This window comes from Giraffa tippelskirchi, chromosome 6 (genome assembly GCF_054371585.1).
Source record: "Giraffa tippelskirchi isolate mGirTip1 chromosome 6, T2T-mGirTip1v1.2.pri, whole genome shotgun sequence".
Taxonomy (NCBI): domain Eukaryota; kingdom Metazoa; phylum Chordata; class Mammalia; order Artiodactyla; family Giraffidae; genus Giraffa; species Giraffa tippelskirchi.
Genome location: NC_137280.1, coordinates 114,740,622 through 114,765,416, shown reverse-complemented (window position 1 = coordinate 114,765,416; position 24,795 = coordinate 114,740,622). Strand labels below are relative to the sequence as shown.

At 43.1% G+C, this 24,795-nt stretch overlaps 1 protein-coding gene, 1 long non-coding RNA gene and 1 other non-coding gene across 3 annotated transcripts in view; all 3 read left to right on the top strand.

Annotated features, from left to right (window-relative positions):
• COL23A1 (collagen type XXIII alpha 1 chain) overlaps positions 1 to 24,795 on the top strand; it is a 360,796-nt gene that overhangs the window by 17,321 nt on the left and 318,680 nt on the right. The window contains exon 2 of the mRNA XM_081502083.1: positions 8,584 to 8,650. Within this exon, the coding sequence (XP_081358209.1) occupies positions 8,584 to 8,650 (67 nt within the window). The remainder of the gene's footprint in view (positions 1 to 8,583; positions 8,651 to 24,795) is intronic.
• On the top strand, positions 10,010 to 10,082 carry TRNAK-CUU (transfer RNA lysine (anticodon CUU)). The gene has a single exon. It is a non-coding gene; the product is annotated as a tRNA-Lys (tRNA).
• The window catches only part of LOC145510563 (uncharacterized), a 58,242-nt gene continuing 57,053 nt past the window's right edge, over positions 23,607 to 24,795 (top strand). Inside the window, exon 1 of the long non-coding RNA XR_014057110.1 lies at positions 23,607 to 24,035. This is a non-coding gene — a long non-coding RNA (uncharacterized LOC145510563). The remainder of the gene's footprint in view (positions 24,036 to 24,795) is intronic.

Sequence of the window (24,795 nt, the reverse complement as noted above, 5' to 3'; positions counted from 1 at the left end):
TGATCTCATAAACTATTAAGATAGTAAATTTTTGTTGTTTTAAAAACTTCTGATTTGGTGGAAATTTGTTATGCAACAATGGAAAATGAATATGATTGCTATTAACTAAAAAGAACCAGGTCAAATTCATGAGTAACAATAACCTACTATTCATCTAGAAAAATCTAAATAAAAACTAATGTGAAAAACAAACGACTCATGTGAAGGCCAGCATGAAGCCATGGACCTCTTCCATCACCTCCAGTTTTCAGGGTGCTTTTCATACTCTCATATTGTGGTTCAGTTGAAGATAGTTAGAGTTCTGATCAAGAATGGATCTATTATATGAGAATATACTTGCAAATCATATATATGATGAGGATATAGTATCCAAATATGTAAAGAACTCTTATAACTCAACAATAGACAAACAACCCAATTTAAAAATGGACAAGTGGCTTGAACAGACATTTCTTCAAACAAGATATGCAGGTAGACAACAAGCACATGGAAAGGTGCTCAGCATCATTAGTCATTAGGAAAATGCAAGTCAAACCCATAATAAGATAGCATTTCACATCCATTAGGATCTGTTAGTGAGGATAGATCTTCATACACTGGTGGTGGGAATGTCAATTGGTTCAGCCACTGTGGAAAATTTTGGTGGGTCTTCAAATTGTTAAATATGGAGTTATTATATGACCCAGCAATTCCACTCCTAGATATACACCCAAAAGAATTTTAAAGTATTCAAACAGTATATGCACGTACATTTATGTTCATAGCAGCACTTCTGACAATAGCCAGAAGGTGGAAACAGCCCACATGATCATCACAGAATATATGGATAAACAAACTGTGGTATGTATATACAAATGTAGTACTATAGTACTATTAAGCTGTAAAAGGAATGAAGTACTGACACATGACACAAAGGGAATGAATCTCAAAAACATTTTGGTAAGTGAAAGAAGCCAGACACAAGAGGTCACATGTTGTGTGATTCTATTTGTGTGAAATATCAAAATTAGGTCAATCCATAGAGATGGAAAGCAGATTGGTGACTGAGAAGAGGGAGGAAAGGGAAGCTACTGCTTGATGGGTACAGGATTTCCTTTTGGAGTAATGGTAATATGTTGGAACTAGATGGAACTCCATAAAAGGGGTGGTTGCCCAACATTATGAATTCCCTAAAAGCCACTTAATTTTTCACTTTAAAATGGTTAACTTTATGCTATGTGAGTTTTGTCTTAATTTTTTAAAAAGAATAATCTGTTATAGAAAATAGCAAAGTTATATCCTAATCAGTGGTGAGTGAAAGTCGCTCAGTTGTGTCCAACTCTTTGTGACCCCATGGACTATACAGCCCATGGAATTCTCCAGGCCAGAATGGTGGAGTGGGTAGCCTTTCCCTTCTCCAGGGGATCTTCCCAACCCAGGGATTGAAGCCAGGTCTCCCACATTGCAGGTGGATTCTTTACCAGCTGAGCCACAGTCAGTGGCAAGTGAGTGTAATTCTGCTACCCATTTTTTTAAAAAGTCTTTATTGAATTTGTTACAATATTGCTTCTATTGTTAACATTCTGGTTTTTGGCACTGAGGCATGTGGGATCTTAGAATCTTAGCTCCCCGACCAGGGAGCCAACCTGCACCGCCTCTATTGCAAGATGAAGCCTTAACCACTGGACCACCGAGGATCTGTACCCATTTTTTAAGTGAAACACAGACTGCATTTAGATCTTCTCACCAGTTTTTCTTCTAATGTTCTTTTCCTATTTCAGGATCCCATCCAGGAGACCACATTGCATTTAGTTGTCTTATCTTTTCCAATCTATGACACCTGCTCAGTCTTTTCTTGCTTTTTATGAATTTGACAATTTGAAGGTATATTGGTCAGGTATTGTGTAGAATGTTGCTCAGTTTGGACTAGTGTGATGCTTCTCATGATTAGACTGAGTTCTAAGTGTTTGGGGAAAATACCAATCGGGTGGATCGCCACTGTCACGACATCATGTCAGTGGTCTGTGATGTCAACATGACCTATCACTGTTGACATTAACCTTGATCACTTGATTAAAGTGGTATATGCTAGATTTCTCCATTATAAAGTTACTGTTTTCCTTTTCCTACTCTACATTTTGGAAGTAAGTTCCTAAGTCCAGGCCATATTCAAGGAGAGGGGAATTGAGCTCTCCTTCCTGGAGACAGAAGTATCTACATATATTAGAATTCTTCTATAAGAAAGATTTGTCTCTTTCCCCTATTTGTTTATTTATTTATCCAACCATTTGTATCAGTATGGACTCATGGGTATTTAATTTGTTATTTGGATTTTAATTCAATACTACATCATTTATTCTGTTGCTTAAATTGTTCCAGCTTTGGCCATTCTGAATTCTTTCACTTTGTTTTGTTTCTTTGATGTACCTGCCCTCCCCACCCTTAAAACGTTTTCTTATTTTTTGATACTACAAGATACTCCATGCTTATTTTATATTTTTCCTGTCCTGGCTCTAGAAGCAGTCATTTCTCCAAGGAGTCATGGTTCTTTTCATTGGAGAATGGTATTTAGAAACCAAGATCTGGGTGCTGAATGTGCTTATTGCTACTAGGGTATCCTTGGTTGTAGGTCTTCTCTGCAGACAGCAAAGGCACAAAGAGTACATGTGTACTCTTTTATATTCACATAACTGTAATTATTTCTCTATGCATCTGTCTGACCTCATAGTGATGTCTCTGACCAATCCAGCACCACACTGTTCATTTTAGCTTTCCCCCTTTGCTTATTTATAGCTTCTTTCCTGGACAGTGAGAAACCTGTCTCTCATTACCAATAGTTTATCTACTTATTTGCTTAACCCCAATATATATGCATAGTAATTTCAAAATTGCCACCCTATACCTCTGTGTGCAATAATTATGCCTACCAGAGTATTGCCTTTATGGACAGTTCCTTTGGTCTTCAGCCTTACAGTTCTCAATTGAAACACTATTTTGCAAAGTGACTCAGGTCAGCTGCACATTTTTCCCAACTACTTTCAGTGAGGTTATATCATGTAATTTTAATATAGTTACATTAACTTGTCTCAGCCAGCATTCCATCCTGGACTTTTTCAACATCCTAGCTGATTTTGTAAAAATTTGTATCCATTTAAGTTTCCTCTTTGTGATGTGTGGTCCAATGGTTTTTGACAAATGCGTGGAATATGTCCATCATCCCAGCACCATACAGAACAGTTCTGTCACCTCACAGCTCCTCCATGGGTCTCTTTGTGCTTCATTCCTCCTGCTCCCTCAACCTTTGGCAACGATTGACCTAATTTCTGTCTCTGTCATTTTGTATGGCTTGGATTTTTTATAGCAACTTTTTTTATTAGGCATGAAAAGTGCTTGTAAACAGAGATTGTCTTACTTTGTGACTGAAGTTAGTTGATACCAGGATTCAAGTCCAGTCCTGATGCTTACATTCCTCTGAGTCCCAATTTTCTCATCTCTAAATGAGTCTCAAAATTGTCCTAACTTCATAGGGTTCTTGGGAGGACTCAATAAGCTAACAGTTGTTGGCACAGTGCCTGGTACATAATAAGTAATCAATAAACTTGATTATTGGGTAATAATACTTGATATTTGTTAACCCTTATCATCACCAAAATCATCATGACCATGGTGGGATGTTAAAAAAGACTGTTAAAGAGGCCAAGATATGCTGCTTTCTTGAGTTTCTGGTGGTTATAAGAATGTCCCCGTGGGCCCTTCCCTACAGGGGTTGGAAGGAAGGCAGAGAGGATGTGACTATAGCAGGGCATTGATCTTCTGCAAGCCTTCCTCTGGTGTTTGTGGTGCCTGTGTGTTTTATCAGGGTTGATCCTGAAATTAGGGCTTCCTGAGAAGACAGAATCATGTCTATCACTCAAAAATTGCCCGAGGCAAGGAAATTTTAGGGCTTCATTTTGGCTTCTCTCCTCCCCAGGATTTTTTTTTTCCCACTGAGAAGATATTACAACATGGAAAAAACTTTTTAAAAAGTAAATCACAGTGATCCGTACACCCAAGTGGGTAGATGTTTTGGTAGCTGCTGCCATCCCATGGCTGCATTTTTACACAGATGTAAACATTATTTATTGCATCATAAACATTTTTTTATGTTGCTGCATAGTCTTCATAATGATTTTTCATGAAGATATGACAGTTTCATGAAGGGGATTCATCATCTTTCACTAAAATATACCCACTGTTTGGCAGTGCAATTTCATGTATATAATTTTTTTGCTCCTAGTGATTAATTTCCTTGGGATATATTTCCTAGAGTAGGAATTTTCTGTCAAAGGATAGGAATGCCTTTGTGGCTTTATTTGTAGCATTTTGCAGAAATAAATCATATAATCCTTTTTGTATATTAATCTTCATTTCATCAAAAGGCAGCTGTTCAGGGATGTGATCAAATAACTGATGAAGTGTTTGAGACTAATGTTTCAATAGATCAGTGATAAATTTTACCATCTGAAAATTTGGAAACCATGATTTTCCCTGATTAGTTTTCTCCCAGCTCTCACCACCCCTTCCCCCAACTCCAAGTTACCCTCAGTTATTTCGGAGGGAACTCCCAAAGTCTTGAGTCTTTTCTCAGAAATTCATTCTTTATTTACTTTTGGAGTTAGGACTTGTTTGCGTATGTAAAACCAAGACCATATTGTTTGCAGATGCTGGGGTACGTATAAAAAGTTGAGGCTTTTGAGTCATTTTTACAAACCAGGACACAAAAGATTTTCTCAGGAATTTAAAGAAAAGGCATTGAAATAAAAATTATGGGATTGGGTTTCTAATACAGATGTTTCGCTTTTGTGTTCCTAGTCAGGTTGTTTGAACTCCAGAGTTAGGGACTCTAAAATGGGGAAAGAGTAGAGGACTAAGAGATAAAATTTTGCAGATTCATCATCTAATCCAGAAAAACAAATGCACAGAAGGAGTTAGAATAAATAATGAAACAAAAACTCAATCAGTTATTTATGATCCCATCTACTAGCCTTAACAATACATTTTTCCCCCTTTCTTCAATAGGTTTCTGTTTAGTTTTTGTTTGAAGATAAGAGTAGCTTAAAAGTAATTGTGTTTCCTATCAGCATTTGATAAAGTCCTGTTTCTCTCCGGGAGCTGCCCAGATGTGATGGCACTTGTTGAAAGCAAATTGTTTTTTTAGCATTAAATGCTTTTGTTACTGAAAAAAAAAAAAAAAGAAAAATTAGTGTAGCTTCTAGTCTTTCTAGAAATGATAAAAACAGATGAGAGCTTCTGGTTCAAATTGACTGGCTTAAACTAAAAGGCTGGATTCTTTTTCCAAGTGAATTTTGAACTCTGTCATAGTACCTGCAAGTATAATGAGGGGAAAGTGAGTTCTGAGGTCCTGATCTTGTGCCTGCATCAGGGCAGCTTCTGTAGCATTCCAGTTCAGTGAGGATGGGCATGGCCAGGATGCTTCAGAGTCCAATGCCCATGGTGGGGTGGGGGTGGGAGTGGTATCTCCTGCTGCTGCTGGGGTCACTTACCTGGTAGGAGACTGCGACAGCTGTGGGGAGACCTCTGTAGGTTCTCCGCCACCCTGGGCTGCTCTCAGGGTGGCTCTGAGCCAGGTGGGCAGTTCTACGCAGAGGGCCTCAGGTTTGAGCAGGAGTGAGTGGCAGGTGGGAGTCTGAGGCCCTAGCCAGGTTCCGATTTCTGGGACAAGCCAAGGCCTTTGGTAGGGGGGAGAGGCGGAGGGGATGGCACTTAAAAAGGTATGGGGAGGATAGAGAAGTTTTGTCATGGTACTGCTTTCACAAACACCTGTATCACAGGGTTCGTAATCGTACATCCTCCATTTCTCTAAAACTTTGACCTTAACTCCAGCTCTTGTCAGTCTCAGTCTTTGTGGCCCATTTGGAAAGTGACGGCGAGGCTAGTAGATTGGAGTGGAGGTGGAACTTGAAAAGTGCTTTGTAGGGACCAGAACCTACCCTGATTATATTTTTTATCTCAGGCTCCTGGTTCTGGGCCGTTCAGCCCCATTTATTGATTGATTGATGGCTGTGCCACATGGCTTGCAGCATCTTAGTTCCCTGACCAGGGATTGAACCCAGGTCCTCAGCAGTGAAATCGAGAAGCCCTAACCACTGGACTTTCAGGGAATTCCCTGTTCAGCCCCTTCTTATGTGAAATTTCCAGGCTTGGTGGTCAAGGGCTCAAGACTGGGAGTGCCTTTCTTACTTCCTCTAAAACAATGACTTAAAAATTACATTTTAGTTTGTTTGCTGTGCTGTTTTCCAGATCTTTGTACTTGCATTTTTAAATTTGTATTGTTGAGGAAAATTACAGTTTAAGGTTTGAACCTTCAGTAACCCTTTTAGTGGTGGTATGCATTTTTAACTCAAGTTAACACATTTGGGATTTGCTTTCCTTTATGTTTAGCAAGTTATTTTGTTTTGTTTTGTTTTTTTCCCAAGAAAAAGGTTAATACTTTGTATATTCTTGTCAAGACTCAAGTCTTGGCTAGTTTGGGGATTATGGGTCAATTGCTTCACTTCCCTAAATCTAGATATGGGGTTGGGGATTAATTTCTTAATTTTTCCAAGCTTGTGTCGCCTGTCTGTGAAGCAGGGACAGTAATTCAGTCCTCACATCAGGTGATGATTATGCCAGGGCTGTACTGTGAGTTGTCATAGCAGCAGAGCTGTGACTTTTGACTACGTGTCTATGGTAATTCTTTTCCCTTCAGCCAAATCTAGCACAGGGCTGGGCATGTGTAGAGATTCTTGTTAAATTGTACTAAACCAGATTTCCTAGGCCAAGGTAAGAAAGAAGAAAAATATCCTCAGGTTGCATTAAGCCTAAGCCAGTGGGTCTGAAGCCTATGGGCTAGAGGGGCTGCAGCCAAGGAGGCTCTGGGGTTCCTTGAGGTTCAATGGGGGTGGTCTCTGGATCAGGGATAGCTATTAGGAGTAAGCTTTTTTAAAATTTATTTATTTTTAGTTGAAGGATAATTGCTTTACAATATTGGTTTCTGCCATAAAGCAACATGAATCAGTCATGGGTACACATATGTCCCCTCACTCATTAAACTCCCTCCCACCCCCTTCCCACCCCTCTAGGGTGTTACAGAGCCCTGGTTTGAGTTCCTTGAGTCATACAGCAAATTCCCATTGGCTATCTCTTTTACATATGGTAGTATATATGTTTCCATACTCTCTCCTTCCTCCCCCCCTCTCCTTCCTCCCCACTTCCCACATCCATAAGTCTGTTCTCTATGTTTGCGTTTCCACTGCTGCCTGGCAAATAGGTTCATCAGTACTATCTTTCTAGATTACATATATATGCGTTAATATACGATATTTGTTTTTCTCTTTCTGACTTACTTCACTCTGTATAATAGGCTATAGGTTCATCTGTCTCATTAGAACTGACTCAGCTGTGTTCCCTTTAATGGCTGGGTAATATTCCATTATATATATGTGTCATAGCTTCTTTATCCACTCATCAGTCGATGGACATCTAGGTTGCTTCCATATCCTAGCTATTGTAAATAGTGCTGCAATGAACGCTGGGGTACATGTGTCTTTTTCAATTTTAGTTTCCTCAGGGTATATGCGTAGTAGTGGGATTGCTGGATCATATGGTAGTTTTATTCCTACTTTTTAAAGGAGTCTTCATACGGTCTTCCATAGTGGCTGTATCAATTTACATTTCCACCAAGAATCAATACTGGAAATGACTCTACTACTAAATGCAGTCTACAGATTCAGTGCAATCCCTACCAAATTACCAATGGCATTTTTCACAGAACTAGAACAACAAATTTCACAATTAGTATGGAAACACAAAAGACCCTGAATTGCCAAAGCAATCTTGAGAAAGAAGAATGGAGCTGGAGGAATCAACCTTCCTGACTTCAGACTATACTACAAAGCTACAGCCATCAAGATAGTATGGTATTAGCACAAAAGCAAAAATATAGGCCAACGGAACAAGATAGAAAGTCCAGAGATAAATCTGTACACCTGTGGGTACCTTATCTTTGACAAAGAAGACAAGAATATACAATGCAGAAAAGATAGTCTCTTCAGTAAGTGGTGCTGGGAGAACTAGACAGCTTTGTGTAAAAGAATGAAATTAGAACACTTCCTAATACCATACACAAAGATACACTAAAAGTGGATTAATTAAGATTAATTAATTTAGATTAAGACTTAATGTAAGACCAGAAACTATAAAACTCTTACAGAGGTAGGTTTTGATTGGCCCTACCTGGCCTCCCTCTGCTCTGCCCTCCTGTCTTCATACCAGGGACTACAGGTCCCTTTGTCATTCCTGGATTTATATTTGAAAATGTTACAAAGCAGAAACCTGCCACTTTCTATTCAAGGTCTCCCAAGTAATTGCTTAGTGTTTATTTCTGTTTCTCCTCCCATTCTAAACCTGCCGATAGAATTTAATGATACTTTAAAAACTGTTCTAGAGAGCACCAGCACCAACACTGCAGATCTTTCACATATTGGCTTTTGCTGATTTTTCCATTTCTACCCCATGTCGTCCAAAACTCATACTTATTTCTCCCCCCTTTTCTTCCTGATTCAGAAGTTGGAGGGACCAGTCAAGCTCCGGACAGTTCGAGAAGCACCGACAGACTGTGTCTGCCCCCCAGGTAAGTGGATGTTCAATCCTTGCTGGCTCCTGACTTCTAGAGACCTGGCCTTCTATCTCCTGTCTGCTCAAAACTGCCAAAGCCATGGTCAAGATATTCATCTCAGGTTTCAGGCTATCTATTGTACCTTGTGGATCATCCTTTTTTCCTACATCTTCGGTGGTAAGTGTGTCATAAATATTCAGGCAAAATTAACTGGCTTGGTTAGATAAGGACAGTGGTATTGGTGGAGGAGCTAAAACCTCTTTGAGATGACTAATAATAAAGGCTCAAATGCTAGGAAAGTGGCAGCCATCCCTTTTTAAAGATGGAGAAAAAAAAGATGGAGAAACAAGCATGAACCATCCACACAGTGTTAACATTGTGCTCTTAGCTCTGTTTCAAACATAAGGGGGAAGATAGAGGGAATAATGGTAGGGGAAGAGGAGAGAAGCTGTAAACATGATCTGATTTGTTCAAATAATCATGTCTCTTGGATTTTGGTGGTATAGACCAGGATGGCTGTGACTAGAATTGAGGATTTGTTGGTTCCTAGTCCACGTGACTCAAATCCTGATCCATATTAGGTTTTCTAGTTGTCCTTATTAGAGCTCTGCACATATTATGATTGAGAATTTAGGGTGTAGTCTCAGCCCCACTGTTTTCAGGGCTTAAACTTATCCTCTCATAGAACAGTGTCTAATACCAGTGAGTGAGTGAAAAATCATAACATTTCCCAGACATCTCACCATGCCAGACAAGGTGAGAGAACACAGGAGCTGAACCCAGGCACCCTGTTCCTTGCTATCATGCCTTCCATTAGACAAATTGCTTGGCATTTCTGAAGCCATTTCATCTGGTCCAGAAACTAAGCTTACTGATGGTTATTATCTCCACGTTGGGAGATGCCCTGAGATTTGTACAAAGGTGGACCTATGCTGTGGAAATTCAGTCTCTGGGGACCCAGTGGGAGTTGAGCTAGAGCTAGCCTTTGATAGGAACTCTGAGAAGGAAATGGCAATCCACTCCAGTATTCTTGCCTGGAAAATCCCGTGGACAGAGGAGCCTGTCAGGCTGCAGTCCATGGGGTCTCAAAGAGTCAGACACCACTGTGCGACTTCACTTTCACTTTCTTTCTGAGGTTTTAATAGGATGGAAAAGGACATGATAAGTAATGACATCATGAGCAGATCAGGAAGTCAGAAGTTGCAATTCAATGGGGGAAAAAATTTCAGTTCCATCAATGAATTTCTGGCTGATCTGCAAAATGTATAAAATAATCCCTTTTGTTCCTTCCCTGTTCTTTCTGAGTATTGTATGTATGTAAAATCATATGAATTATGTAGATGAGATTTTTAAAAACTAGGAGTCACTGGGAATTCCCTAGTGATCCAGTGGTGAGGACTCAGTGCTCTTACTGCTGAGGGCCTAGGTTCGATCCCTGGTTGGGGAACTAAAAGCCCACAAGCTGAGCAGTGTGGCCAAAAACAAACAAACAAACCTGGGAGTCACAGTGCATTTATGAGACATGAAATCAGTTATGTGGGTTGTAGCCAGTGTTCTGAAATTTTGAACTAGCAGAGACTGGAATAAAAATATTGAAATTTTTGTTTCAGCTATTTATATTTGCCATTGCCAGTGTGAAATGGGTTCCTTGCTGTGGGTTGCTGACTGAAAGTTTGAAAATCATCGATACAGATGATAGATGGAAAGAGAGAAGGGAGGCAGTGAGGGGACATGAAGCTCCCAAATATATCCAAACCAGTCCAAATCTTGGTCAGCCATTCACTGTTTGTATCAGTAAATGATTTCAATACTGGAGTGGGCTCTGCAGGCTTGACATTGTGGAGGAAATACAGGTCAAAGGCCAGGACCTGGAGGCAGTCTTGTGTCCTGTCTTCCCTCAGGGACTCCTGACCCACCAAGAAGGTCTCTTGTATGAGCATGGAGGCTGGAAGCCTGGTCAGAACCATGGTGACCTGCCCTCCTCTCCGGTCATCACTGTGCTGTCACTCATTGTCCTAGGGGCTTGTGGCCGTCACCAGGCCATCCTGGCAGGTGAGGCCAGCATAGCCCAGGGGGTGTGGCATCACAGCCTGTGTCAGGCCCCAGTGCACACCCATATCCACATCTACTTTTACTCTCCTGTCATCTTGAGCTGGAGGATTGATCTGAGGCCTTCAGACTAGAACTTTTTATCATTGTGAAACCCCATAGGCTAGCACATTCTCCTCTGCCGTAAGAAGCACAAAGACCTTTTCCTCCAACACCAGAAGCCTTAACTCATTCCCTTTCTCTCTGGCTCTGATCTGCCCTCCAGAATTTTGGCGTCTGGACACGGAGACCACCCTCTGTAACTTGGATCCCCATCTCATTTGAGATGCCCACAGATCCCCTGGGCCCAGTTCCTTCCCACGGCCCTGCGGACAGTGTAGTCTTTTGTCAGATCCCAGGATGCAGCAGGCAGATAAGCCAGGCCAGAGAAGGGGGCGGCTCTTCTGTGTGTATTGCCCATTGTGAAGTGGGTGCTCCGGGAGCTCTGAGGCTGAAAGAAGGGGTAGGCTTTGGGCTGGAAGGTCAAGATTCTTCTCTTACTGGAGTCAGTGGTGGGATGACTGGCAGAACTGTGCTCTGAACTAGCCCTATGACCTCAGGCAAGTGAGAGGCCCTTGAACTCTTTGTCTATAAAACAATATAGCTGAGGTTGAATTGTGTCCCCCCAGAAGATACGGCCCAGTCCTAACCCCTGATCCTTGTAAATGCAACCTTACATGGAAATAGGGTCATTGCAGACATAATTAAGGATCTTGAGATGAGGTCATCCAGGATTTAGAGTAGACCCCCAAACCAATGACGAGTGTTCTTATCAGACGCAGAGGTTTAAGCGATTTGAGACACAGAAACACCCAGAGGAGAAGTCCATGGGAAGATGGAGGCAGAGGCCAGAGTGATGCTTCTGCAAGCCCAGGAAAACCCAGGATTGTCAGCAGCCACAGAAACTGGAGAGAGGCATGGACGCAATTCTCCCTTAGAGCTTTCAGAAGAAACTAGCCCTGCCAACACCTTGATTTTGGACTTCTGACCTCCAGAATCATGAGAGAATAGGTTTCTGTCATGTTAAGTAACCTCGTTTGTGGTCATTGGTTGTGGCAGCCTCAGGAAACTAAAATAAATGGGACTATTAATCACTCTAATTATGAAGTTGCTGAGGTGATCAAAATGTAAGGGACATAGGAGCTTCCTGCACTGCCAGGTGTGAATCAGGTGTGTGGGGCTCCCACCTAGGAGCGCCCTGATGCTGTGGTTTCTCATACACCTGCCCCAGAAGAGACTTCTCTTCCTTCAGCAGAGAGCTCCAGGCTGTAGATTCATGTGGTTTACCCATGTCCCTGGGGATTCCAGTATCTTCTTTTCTTATGTTACTTATATACTTAAATGTTTTAAAATGTGTTTAAAGTTTTAAAATATTTATTTTTGAATAGGAAAATAATATGTGTACTACAAGTACTACAAAAGATTACATGTGAAGAATAATTCCCCTCCCCTTTTCTGCCCTGTTTCTCCTGCTCCCCTTTCCAGGGGCCCTTTACCCATTTGCTGAGGTCCTTTTGAGCAGTCCTTTCCAATAGAACTCTCTGTGATGATGGAAATGTTCTTTTTCTCTGCTAATATAGCAGCTACTGCTAGCCACGTGGGGCTATCAAACACCTGAAATGTGGCTACTATAACTGACAAACTGAATTTGAAATTTTTGTTTTAGAATGGATAAACAAGGTCCTAATGTATAGCAGTATAAATAAGCCATAATGGAAAAGAATATAAAAAAAGAATGTTTGTGTGTGTGTGACTGAGTCACTTTGCTATGTAATAGAGATTAGCACAATATTGTAAATCGACTGTCCTTAAATTTTACAAAAGCTTGTTTAATCTTAACTTAAGTTGCCATGTGTGGCTGGTTGCTATAGAGTTGGACAGCTCAGTTTTTGAGGTCATTTAGATCCATTTCAGTGAGTAGCTCTCCTCTTAGTTTTATGCAAATATGTTGTCCCTGTGTTGCCTTCTTGGTTTGCAGTTTCCCTCTGAGATGGTCTGAATCAGTCCATGGATCAGAGAGCAGTGCTGCCTCATTTTGGGTTAAATGAGGAATCCTGCCAGGCTGTTGGGCAGTCCTATGAGGTACCTGGCCAGTCCTCCCACCCCAAGGACATTTGAGTTGTTTCCCATCCTGTGTTCTTACAGACTGTCCTTCAAGGAAGTGTTGGTGGGAAGGAGGCCTGTTGTCTTGCCCTGTCCCCTACCTTCCTCTTGCTCTGTACTGAAACCCATCACAAAGGAGGAACTGCTGCAGGGCTTTAGGTCTCTGGGCTGAAAGGACAGGAGCCCTCAGTCTGTTTGGGGAGCTCCCTTCCCAGAGCAGCAATTCTGGAATGTTGCAGGAAGGGCAATGGCAGGGAGTGGCCCCGAAGTCGGCTCTGTGGGAGACTTGGACACCACCTAGTCCCCATTGTGCTGTGAACACATGAGCATCCCAAGGGATGGGTCGGGACTGGCACCCTAGAGCCTGAGAGGCCTGGATTTGACTCTAGACTCTGCCACTTGAACAGCTGCCGTGTGGGTACGGCCTGCACCTCCTGGACATATGGGCCATTCGGGTATAAAAGCTTCTTGTGTTAACTCTTTTAATTATGTTAAAATGAACAAACAAAGAGGAAACATATTAGCTCATACAACTGGAGTGGAGAGGTTAGAGATAGAGTAGAGGTCAGGTATATCTGGATTCAGGGGTTTCTCTCCATTTCTCAGCTCTTCCCTGTGTGATTTTCAGACACCATCTCCTTGGGGTGAGAAGGTGGCCACTAATGGCCCCAGCAGTAGATCAGACCTTCTGGGCAACCCCAGCAGGTAGAGCATTCCCCATTCTCAAACATGGCAGCACTGAGGAATGGGGAGTGTTATGGGCTGAACTATATCCTCCCCAAATGCATATGTTCAAGTGATTACCCCACCCAACCCCCCATAGTACCTCTTAAAATATGACTGCATTTGAGATGGAGGTCTTTAAAGAAGCAGATAGATAAAGTGTGACCATTAGGGTGGGCCCTCATCCACTAGGACTGGTGTCCCTGTAAGAAGAGATTGGGGCACAGACACTTACAGGAGGAAGGTGACATGAAGTCAGGGAGAAGATGGCCATCTACAAGCCAAGGAGAGAAGCCTCAGCAGAAACCACCCGTGCTGACTCCTTGATCTCTGACTTATAACTTTCAGAAATGTGAGGAAATTGATTTCTATTGTTTAAGTCACCCAAACTGTGGTACTTAGTTTTGATAGCCAAAGCAGGCTAATACAGGGAGTTATTGTTGCTGACTGGCCTTCCCAGGTGGCAATACTGGTAAAGAACCTGCGCCTGCCAGTGCAGGAGATGGAAGAGTGGCGGGTTCAGTCCCTGGGTCGGGAAGACCCCTGCTGGAGGAGGGCAAGGCAACCCAATCCAGTGTTCTTGCCTGGAGAATCCCATGGACAGAGGAGCTGGTGGGCTATAGTTCATGGGGTCGCAAAGAGTTGGACACGACTGAAGTGACTTAGCATGCATTGTTGCTGGGTACGGAGTTTACATTTGGAGAGATGGACAAGTTCTGGAAAATGGACAGTGGTGATGGTTATACAACACTGTGAATGCATTAAATGCCATGAAAGTGGTTAAAATAGTTATTTAAACTTTGTCTATATTTTACCATGATTAAAGAAAGAAGTCCCAGCGTTGATCCTGATTTGCTGGCTTGGGGCAGATGCCTCTCCCTGAACTAATTGCTGTGCCTGGAGAATGGGACACATTGATGGGCCAGGTGTGGGTCATGTGAACATTCTTTGACCTGAGGGCAGGCTGGGGTGGGGGAGGGTTGGCACTACCAGAATCTTGTGGGCTGAGAGTGGGAAAGGGTGGTTACCTCAAGAAGAATTACAGTGTTGTTCCCAGAAAAAGAGAAAAGGGATGTAGCTGGGCAGACACGAGTAATAGATAACTGCATTAGTCCTGCTCCCAGGGGCAGCTGGCCAGACGTGTCCAGGAGCTCCTCAGCAGGGACCCCAGGTTTGACAAGAGATTTGTCTCTCCTTCAAGCACGTAAGTCTTGTCCCTCTGTTGAACTGGTCAAATAGACAGTACGACTCAGTGATCAAACACTTGAATTTTGGACCCAGACTGCCTGATTCAAATTCTTTGTCCCTTACCAACTCCATGACCTCGAATTTATCTTCCTGTTGCTTCAGTTTTTCGTTCTGTGAAGTGGGGTTTCTAATAGTACCTACCTCATGGAATCATGCAGGACTGAATGAGCTTGTAAAGAGTTTGTAACAGGGCCTGGCACTGCTTCCTGAAAGTGAGTTGGTGGTTAGGAACCCAGATCCCTTACCCCCAGGCCAGGCCAGATCCACTGCGTGCAGCCTCTTATCTTCCTGATTTTTACCGATGACAGTCAGGGCTGAAAGATAGGGAGAAGGCGATTCACAGTTGGCGCTTGGCTGGGAATATTCTAGAGGGAAGCAACAAAGGCCTGGCAGACTTTCTTGGCATGTTCTTCTGGGACGTGGTGAGAAAATGCTAGTGACAGAGCCCAAAAGTAGGGAACTGGAAAGGAAAAGAAAACCTGTGGCCCGTGAACTCTTGTCAGCCACTAATGGCGTATGCAAGACCTCATCGTGCCAAACATGGAGCTCCGTACAGTTTGCATTGGTTCCTAACTGGGCTCAACCTGCCCTAGAGAGTATTAGGAACTTTTCAGAAAAACAGTTAATAGTTTTCATTTCCTTTTTTTGTGCGTTTTTGTGTCCTTGCATAATATCCCAGAGATATGGCATGTGGTTTCCAAATGACAGGCACTGCGCTTGCAGTGTAGGGTGACTTTCCAGAAATTAATAAGCAGATTAATCAGAGTTAGAAATTGACTGGTCTGTGAAAATGTTTGGAAGTTTGAGCAGAGGAATGAAACTGCTTAGGAGAGCATAAAGTTCAATGGGGAAGTGATACAGAACCTGATATATTTTATGGCAAATGTCACATAGTGGAACATAAATGATCAGAGTTACTCTGTTCAGCCTGTTTACTATATTTGTTGGTTTAGAAACTTGCTTATTGTACTTTGAAGCAAAACGTTGCTATCCCCTTTGAGTTATTTCTTATTTGTAGAATTTTAAAAATGATACTTTTTTAACTTGTTAAATCCTCATTAGCTTGTGTTTATGGTAAAACTAAGTAGCTTAATGGCAGTTTATCCCACTATTCACACTGTACAAAGTTGAAGAAGATAATTTGTGTGTCTGATTTTTTTTTTTTTTTTTTTTGCCAGAATTCCCTGGAGAATTCATTCGTTTGTTCATTCATCTCTCTCTACCCCCAATTTTGTGTTTGTCCCATGGGTGATATTGACTGAGATTGTTAGAGGACTTACAGATCCAGTTGTTAGAGGGAAAAAGTCCTGGAGAAATTAAAAGAAGGGAGAGATCACCTCAGATCAAGGAGACCTGGGGGAGAGATGACAGTTGGGCAAAGTTTTGAAGACTTGTTGGCATCTTAGCCATCTGGGATTGGGGACACATTCCACAAGGTCTGGCAGCCTGAGCAGAGGCAAAGGGGAGCTCTGGGAGTGTTAGGGAGCTCTGTTTGTTTGGAAGGTGGTAGTGGGAGGTGAGGGTGGGTCTTGATTATGGAGGGATGTGGGCTTCATTCCATGGGAGACAGTTGAAGGTATGTCAGTAGAGTCCAGCTTTAAGAGGAGGACTATAGAAACAGCATGGTGGATGAACTGGATCGCATCACCCACTGAGAGGGTGCTCAGGATGAGGCTGGTCTTGTCTTGCTGCCCGGTGCATCCCCTGAGCCTAGAACAGTGCCGGAGTATGAAAGAGGAGTGATAAATATCTGCTGAATGACTCCCCTGGAGGAGAGGTCATGAGAACTTGAATGAGGGCCATGAGAGTTGATGGCAGGGAACAGCTGTGAGAGGCACTGGGCCATGTGGTGGACAGAGCTCACAGACAGGATGGATGGGCACTGGAGGGAACAGATATACTCAAAGCTTCAAGCCCGGGGGAGGGAGATATCCTGAACAGAAGCAGGAAATCCCCAAAGAGGGATTTAGAAGGGAAGATGATAACCATAGTTTTAGACAGTGGTCTTATGAAACCAACTTGTAGACCCACTGATGAATGGAAGAAAATTGTTAGCAGTCTTCTCTTAAGGCATTGTCTAGCCACTCTGAACCTATTAATTATAAAATATACTATGTCCTATAAATAAAGGTCTTGAGGTTTAGCTATGTGTTGACTATTGGAATGTGAAGATTTTCTTGTGACCACTAGAGGGAGCCCACTATATTCATTAAATTCTATAGAAATCGACTAGGAGTTTTTAAAGGGATAATTAATCTTTTAAAAAATATATTAGAAAGTACTCGAAACTCAAACCAAGGACAGTGAAATACAAAGTTAACCTTTCACTCTGGTGTTTTTGTCCTACTAAAACGGAAGATCGTTGAGAATTTTCCAGACGATGCCAGAATTGAGTGGTGTGTTGTTGATTTCAGGTAATGTTGATTATGTAAGTGGTAAAATAGCCACTAGCAAACATATTCCTAAAATGGTTATCCCATTCACCCAACACTTATTGAACACGTCTTGTTTAAACCCAGTAGAGACTTGCTGAAGCTGTGGGAAGATGAGCCTGCAAGTGTCTTGGCCATCTTGGCCAACTCTGTGCCAACTGTTGGATGACAGGTGCAACTCTTCACTCTGTGAGGTGTCATGTAACTTTGTACATTGGGATTATTAAATGTCTCGCATATCAAGAGCTACGCACATGGTGGGACTGCCTTTTCCCAGGGATAAGTTCAATGCAGTCATAATATTTCGTTTCTTAGCTCTCTTCTTATGCCAAAGTATATTCCACATGGATTGAAGACTTAACTGTGAAAAATAAAACCATGGAGGGCAAGACAAAAATACAGTGGGTCACTTTCAAAAACTGTGAAGTGGAACTAGACTTTATAAGCACGGTACTGAAGTCAGAAACCACAAAGCAGCAGTTTTCAACCAGGGATGACTTAGCCTTTGGAAGATTTTGACAATGTTTAGAGACATTTTTTTATTTGTCTCAACTTGAAGGCTGCTACTGGCATCTAGTCAGTAGAGGACAGGGAGGCTGCTAAACATTCTACAATGTACTGGAGAGCCCCCAGCACAAAGAATTATCCCACCCAAATGTCAGTGGTTCCAATGTTGAAAAACTCTGCTATAGAATAAATGTTTTCTTAAATGTTTTAAGCTTAAAACCTTAAATTTTCTGTGTAGAAAGAAGATCCCACCTTAAAGTTTAAAGATAAATGGTAAGCTGAAAAAAATTCAGCATATATAACAAGCACATTGTTAATATTCATGAGCTATAAAGTGCTTTTGCAAAAAAATAAGGAAAAGCCAAATATCTTAGTGGAAAAATGGACAAAGGATATGAGTAGGGAGTTCCTGGTAGGAAAATTACAAATGCTGGTACTTTTCTTCAGTGAATGCTTCTGGAGAACGTATTCTGCTCTGGGCCCTGGAAAAGATGGTCCACATCATGAATAATTGAGGAAATATAGAGTAAAATGAGATGTTAGTTTTCACTGATCAGATTGATAATGTGTATTTGTTTCAGTCCTTCTGGAGGACAGTTTGGCATATAAACAACATTTTTAAAAGCATAAACTTTTCCCAAGCATTTCCGCTTCTAGTTTCACACTGACCACTGTGCACAGGTGACAGTGAAGTTTATCAGAGCATCACTTATGGTAGCAAAAATGTGGAGAATAACATTCATAGCCTTTTATAGGGGAAAGATACCCACAATATTTCAAGAATGGGGAGAAAACTGATAATCATATCACAGTGTGAACAGTGATGATCATTGAGTGATTAGATTTGAGCATCTGTTACCAGCATGCTGCTGCTAAGTCGCTTCAGTCGTGTCCGACTCTGTGCGACCCCATAGACGGCAGCCCACCAGGCTCTGCCGTCCCTGGGATTCTCCAGGCAAGAATGCTGGAGTGGGTTGCCAGTTCCTTCTCCAGTGCATGAAAGGGAAAAGTGAAAGTGAAGTCGCTCAGTCGTGTCTGACTGTTAGTGACCCCATGGACTGTAGCCTACCAGGCTCCTCCGTCCATGGGATTTTCCAGGCAAGAGTACTGGAGTGGGGTGCCATTGCCTTCTCCGTGTTACCAGCATAATCAGGAACAAAAAGCAAAACAGCTGAAAGGTATTCATTCAAAAAGCAAAAACAGAGTTAGTTTCTAGCCCTGGGCTAGTCACAGGCCTGTCCAAATGTGTTACTGGGTCACACCCATCTTGCCTACTTCATCTTGTGCTGCGGTTGTCTCCTCGACCCAGGGATTGAACTCAAGTCTCCTGCATTGCGGGTGGATTCTTACTAGCTGAGCCACCAGGGAAGCCTAAGAATACTGGAGTAGGTAGCCTCTCCCTTCTCCAGCAGATCTTCCCAACCCAGGACTTGAACTGAGGTCTCCTTCATTGCAGGCAGATTCTTTACTGGTTGAGCTACCAGGAAAGCCCCCTGGGAAAGCAGCCCCTGTCTTATTTAATGTCCATGATCCATACAGCAAGATACCTGGAATATCACAGGTGCACCAGAAGTGTTTGTATTTAATAAATATTGTATGACTAAAGGATCTATTAAAGCTGAAAAGTGTATATAGACGCTGGTTAGTATAGACACCCATGGGGAGTGATGGACAATTCATCTTCTGGTGTAAGACAGGCTTGGATTTGAGTCCTGGATCTGCCATTTAGCGCTGAATGACCTTGGGCATGTTATTTAACCTCTCTGTGCTTCAATTAGCCACTATTTCATATTGATACCATAATCCTAAACTTAGAAAGTGGTTGTTTGTTATCTTATTTATTCTTCAGTCAAATGTACTTACCATGTTAGATTTTGAGGACACAGTGGTGAACAACACAAAGTCTGTGCCACATAAAATTTACATTCCAAGTGTCAGGGATGGGGTGGAGGAGACAGACAAATGAAACCAGATAAACTTACAGATAAATGAGATGATTCTGAATTGTGATGAGAGCTGTGGAGGCACGGACCAGGTGCTTTAGTAGAGGGTGCAGATGGGTGCTGGTGTTGAGATTTTCTACTTTAGAAAGGGAGATCAGGGAGGCCTCCCTGAGGAGGGAACATTGATGCCGAGATCTGCATAAGGAGAAGAAGCCAGGCATCCTTAGATATCCCAAGGCCCTAAGAACAATGATTTGGTTCTTAGGCAGCCAAAAGGTTGGGGTGTCTTCTGGGGATAGGGAGGGGTCAGTGTTTGAAGCAGGCAGGGATGGGCATGATGAGATAATGCAGTAGATGTGTTTGACCCTCTTGGCCACAGAGAGTGTATATTTCATCCAAAAAGCAGTGGGAAATCATGGCTGGGTTGAAATAGAGAAGTGACATTGTCCAGTTTATGTTTCGAAAAGCTCAGGCTGATACAGAAGGGAGAATGGTCTTGGAGGCGTGCCTGAGAGGAAAGTAGGAGCAGAGGAAGTGGGGAAACTACAGGGAAGTTATTGCAGTTGTCCAGACCAGATGAGGGCATGGTGGTAGAGGTGATGGAAAGACACAGATAGAGTTGTTGTGGATTTTGGAGACTACACTGACAGGACTTAGAGGTGGACTGAGTAAGGGGGAGTGATTGGATGACTCCCAGCTTTTGGATGACACCCGAAATTTTGGGGCAACTCAGTGGTGCCATTTGCTTTTTTTTTTTTTCCAAAACAAAAACCCAATTTATTCAGCAGACATTTTAATTAAGAAATCCTAGAAATCAGGACCACCACAATTTCAGACACTCCGGTGCGAAGTGTACGTCAACAGCTACATCTGAAGGATGAGCAAGCCATTGAATCTTTTTTAAAAAAGTTAGTTTAGCTTCCTTAAAGTTTGGGGGTGGCACCTTATTTAAAGCACCCTCAAGTTTCATAAGTTTCATACGGGTAAAGCCAGCTGTTTCTCCTCTTGGAGAGTCACATTTAAAACACGGTTTCTGTCACTCACAAAGTGCTGGTGCCTGGAGGAAACAGAGAGGTGAGGACCCTCAGAGACTCAGGCTCATGGCTCCACGGAGGGCGCCATTTGCTTTAAAAGGGGTGAACAGAATGAGGACTCTGTTCAGATCTGATAATTTTGATGTGACTAGTGGACATCTTAGAGGAGATACACAGTCAGCTCTTGGATTAAATGACACAACAAAGGTGGAGGCAGCAGTACAGGGCCTCACTTTGAGTGGGCATGTGTCACAGTGTGTTGACTCTGAACACACGTGTATTCATGTGAAGATGGCCTGGGCTGCAGTGTTGTCTTAGCCTGAAGTCTGGAAGATGTCTTTGTTCCTTATTGTGTTAGTCAGGGTTCTCCTAGGAAACAGAACCAATAGGATATGTATATCTATCTATCTGTTTACCGGCCTGCCTACCCACCTACCTATGTAGAGACTTTTTTTAAAATTTATTTTAAATTGAAGGATAATTGCTTTACAATATTGTGTTGGTTTCTGCCATATATCAACATGAGTCAACCATAGGTATACATATATCCCCTTCCTCTTGACCCTCCCTTTTCCCTCCCATCCCTTCTCTCCCCTCTGGGTTGTTGCAGAGCCCTGGTTTGAGTTCCCTGAGTCATACAGCAAATTCCCATTGACGATCTGTTGTATATAGTGTAGTGTCTATGTTTCCATGCTCCTCTCTCCATTTGTCCTGCCCTCTGCTTCCTCCCCGCAGCCTGTGTCCACAGTCTGTTCTCTATGTCTGCAGAGAGACTTGTTTTAAGTAACTGGTTTATATGATTATAGAGGTTGGCAAGTCCAAAATCTCCAGGGTAAATTAGCAAGCTGGAGGCTCAGGAGAGCCGTTGTTCCAGTTAGAATCCTAAGGATTCTCTCTTCTTTGAGAATTCTTTTCTTTGAGATTCTCTTTTTGTTCTATTCAGACCTTCACCTGGTCGAATGAGGCCCACTCACATTATGGAGGGCAACCTGCTTTACTCTAAGTCTACTTGTTTGAATGTTTATCTCATCCAAAAATATCTTCATGGAGAAACACCCAGAATAATGTTTGGTCACATATCTAGGCACTGTGCATTCTTCCTTCTCTCTCTAGCCAATCAGTTCACTTATCCTGCTTCCCAGGCATTTAGGATCAAGTATGCATTCTGTACCTTGGCATTTGTCAATCTGATTCATGCTTCCCTCTCTAGACCCATCTCTCAAATTGGGTCACCTTCCTAAGCCTATGGAGTTCATCTCTCAATCATGCCATTCACTTGGAACGTACATGTCATTCCTTTGCTTGAAATTCTCACCTTCTAGCTTTTTACAGGAAGAATCCATATTCATTCCTCATGGACCAGCTTTGATCTTCCGTCTTCTAGGAACTTTCTTCATCTTCTAAGCAGAATTAATTGCCCCCTCCTCTGTGATCTGACCGTACTCTGGGGACCCCCTCAAACAATTCCATATTGTAGTTGGGGTTACTTCACTTACCTGTCACCACTGCTGCCCCAGCCTGTGAAACTCTAAAAGGCAGGTGCTATATCCCATCTTCCCCTCACTCCTGCTACCCCCAGGATCATAATAGATCTTCCACTGAGTGTTAGATGGGGGTGGGGGAGGGGAGGAAGGCCAGATACTGCTTTTACTATGGGAACACACAGAATTCAGCTCATATTATAAGTACATTTAGCTGATTTGTGGAGTGACAGTGACAAATCTGTTAGAGGACTGTTACAGAGAAGGGATAATAAAAATCTATAAATAAAGCTGCTGCAGCCAACAATATCCTTCTTGAATTCCTCACTGTCCAGGAACCAGGCCATCCTGTGAGGGCAGCTTCTCAATGCCTGTGGGGAAGCCCATTCATGGGATGTTCACCCTCTTCTTATTTTTAGACTTTATCCTGACTCTCTTTCAGTTTTTCTCATTTTTTCACCACGTGACTTTTTTTTCCTTGCTTATCTTAGACTTAACTCTAGCCAGGGTGCTCTGCTGAGTTCTGAGTTGGCCCCAGGGGCCAATGATTGGGTGATTAAAGTTATTTGCATTTTGGTTGGGTGCTGGCCAGTGTCCCTTACCCCTGAGTCAGATCTGGTCCTGCCAGCTTACCTTGGGTACTTGCCATTCTGTGTCAGAAATCTATTCCCTACAGGGAAAGAGTTAGAGAATCTCCCTGAGAAGCCTTCTTAACCATTTGCAGCTAACATTCCTTGTACAGTCTGTTCCAATCCCCAGACTGCCTAAATAGAGCAAGCTTTGGAAACTGTGTAGACTCAGGCATTCCCAGCCTCCTCCCGAGGTTGGAAGGCCTAGCCTCTGCACACGTGTGTCTCCCTGAATTTCTTCTCTGTCCTTTGGCCACTGAGCCTCTCTCCTTTCTCTCCTGTGTGGCCTCACCCTAGCTTGGAACACCATCCCTGCCATGTACCACCCTAAAGCTCAGACATACACAGCCTTCTGGAGGTAATGCAGGTATGCTCTACCATGAACCTAGCCCTGGTTGGCCTCAGCTTGCCTTCCATCCTGGTGGGGCTGATTGAAGTGGGTGGCATGGACAGAAAGAACTGCCCTTGCTGAATTGTACAAATAGGACTAGCTGTGGCTGAAACACATGGACATATCCCTCTTTCCCTTGGTCTCTTTAGTTTGGCTCGCTCTGTCCCACTCTGCTGCTTGCATCCTCATTTCTGTCCCTTTATAAACTTGTCTCAGGGGCTGGGCCCTGGGGTGAGCCCCCAGACCTGACCGACCATGGGAGAGGCAGCTTCGGAGGGTAAATAACCAGCCTTGCAGGGTCAGCGTTGTTCTGGGGAATAGAGATGGGTGAAGGAGGCTGGATGGGTGGTGAATGAGATCATGTTCTCTGATCAGTAGCAACAGAAATCAACACAAACAGATTTAGACCCAAAAAGAAAGTATAGGAAGAAGTGCAGGAGCTCACAAAAATGAAATGTATGCTGAGGAAGGAGGCTGGGAAAGGACAGGATGCAGGGCAGCTCTGGGAATCCAGCCAGCAGGACCAGAGGGGCAGTACCCTGGGGAGTAAGAGGTGTCTTGGATGTGTCTATATCAACTGTTTTTTTGTTTATCACTCTGCCTAAGTTTCAGGGTCTCAGGATAGAGAGCCCTCCTGGGCAGCCCTGACCCCTGTGTCCAGCCCTCTACCCGGGGCTTCTAGATCAGGGTTGAGAGGTAAGAGCACCTCCCCAACAGGTGCCTGGGTGCTGCACAGTATAGGGAAGGGGAGTCTGGGTTTGATACAGGTAGACTTGGCTATGAATGCCAGCTGTGGCCGCCGACTGACTCTGTGAACTCAGGTAAGTGATCTGATTCTTTAAACTCTCCATCTCCTTGTGTGTAAGATGGGAAAATATTATGTACCTCGGGAGTTAGTGCTGAGGATATACTGGGACAAGTGTATGTGAAAGTGCTTGGCATATCCTAGGCATCTCGTAATGTCTGTTCATTTATCCCTAGGGAAAGTGGTCTGTGGTCCCCAGGGGCTGAGAGTCAGACACAGACCATTATTACAGGGCAGGGGGTACTTAGTAAGTAAAGCCAGCTCTTTCCTTTCGTTGTTTCCTCCACAGAAAAGAAAGACATTTTTGCTTAGATTCTTGGTTCATTTAGTGTCAGAATCCTCCAGCAAACCTTCTGCTCAAAGATGGAGGAAGAACAACTCCTGGCTCCTGCAGGAGCCCTTGTACTTGGGATTCCTTCTGTTGCCTTGTAGATTGTCAGCAGGTGTCTTGGTGAAGTCTTTTTCTCTTGGGCGGCCCTGAGGTTTCCTTCCCAATCCACCAAAGGCTCTTCTTCCCTGCTCCACTGTTCTTTTTCATTTTTGTTTAGTCTTCCTTTTAGAAATAGGATGAAGGCAGCCAAGCTGCCTTCCTCACAAGGTCGTGATTTTCATGACACGATCAAGCTTGAGGTGCCTGTTGTCTGGTCGCTCCTTTAGAAGTAGCCTGTGTGGCCCGCTAGCAGAGGAGCACAGGAAGGGGTTCAAAGCACTGGAAGCTGAGGCTCTGAAGGGAATGGGGACTCCAGGGAGCGGCCCGGAAAACAAAGGATGGTGCT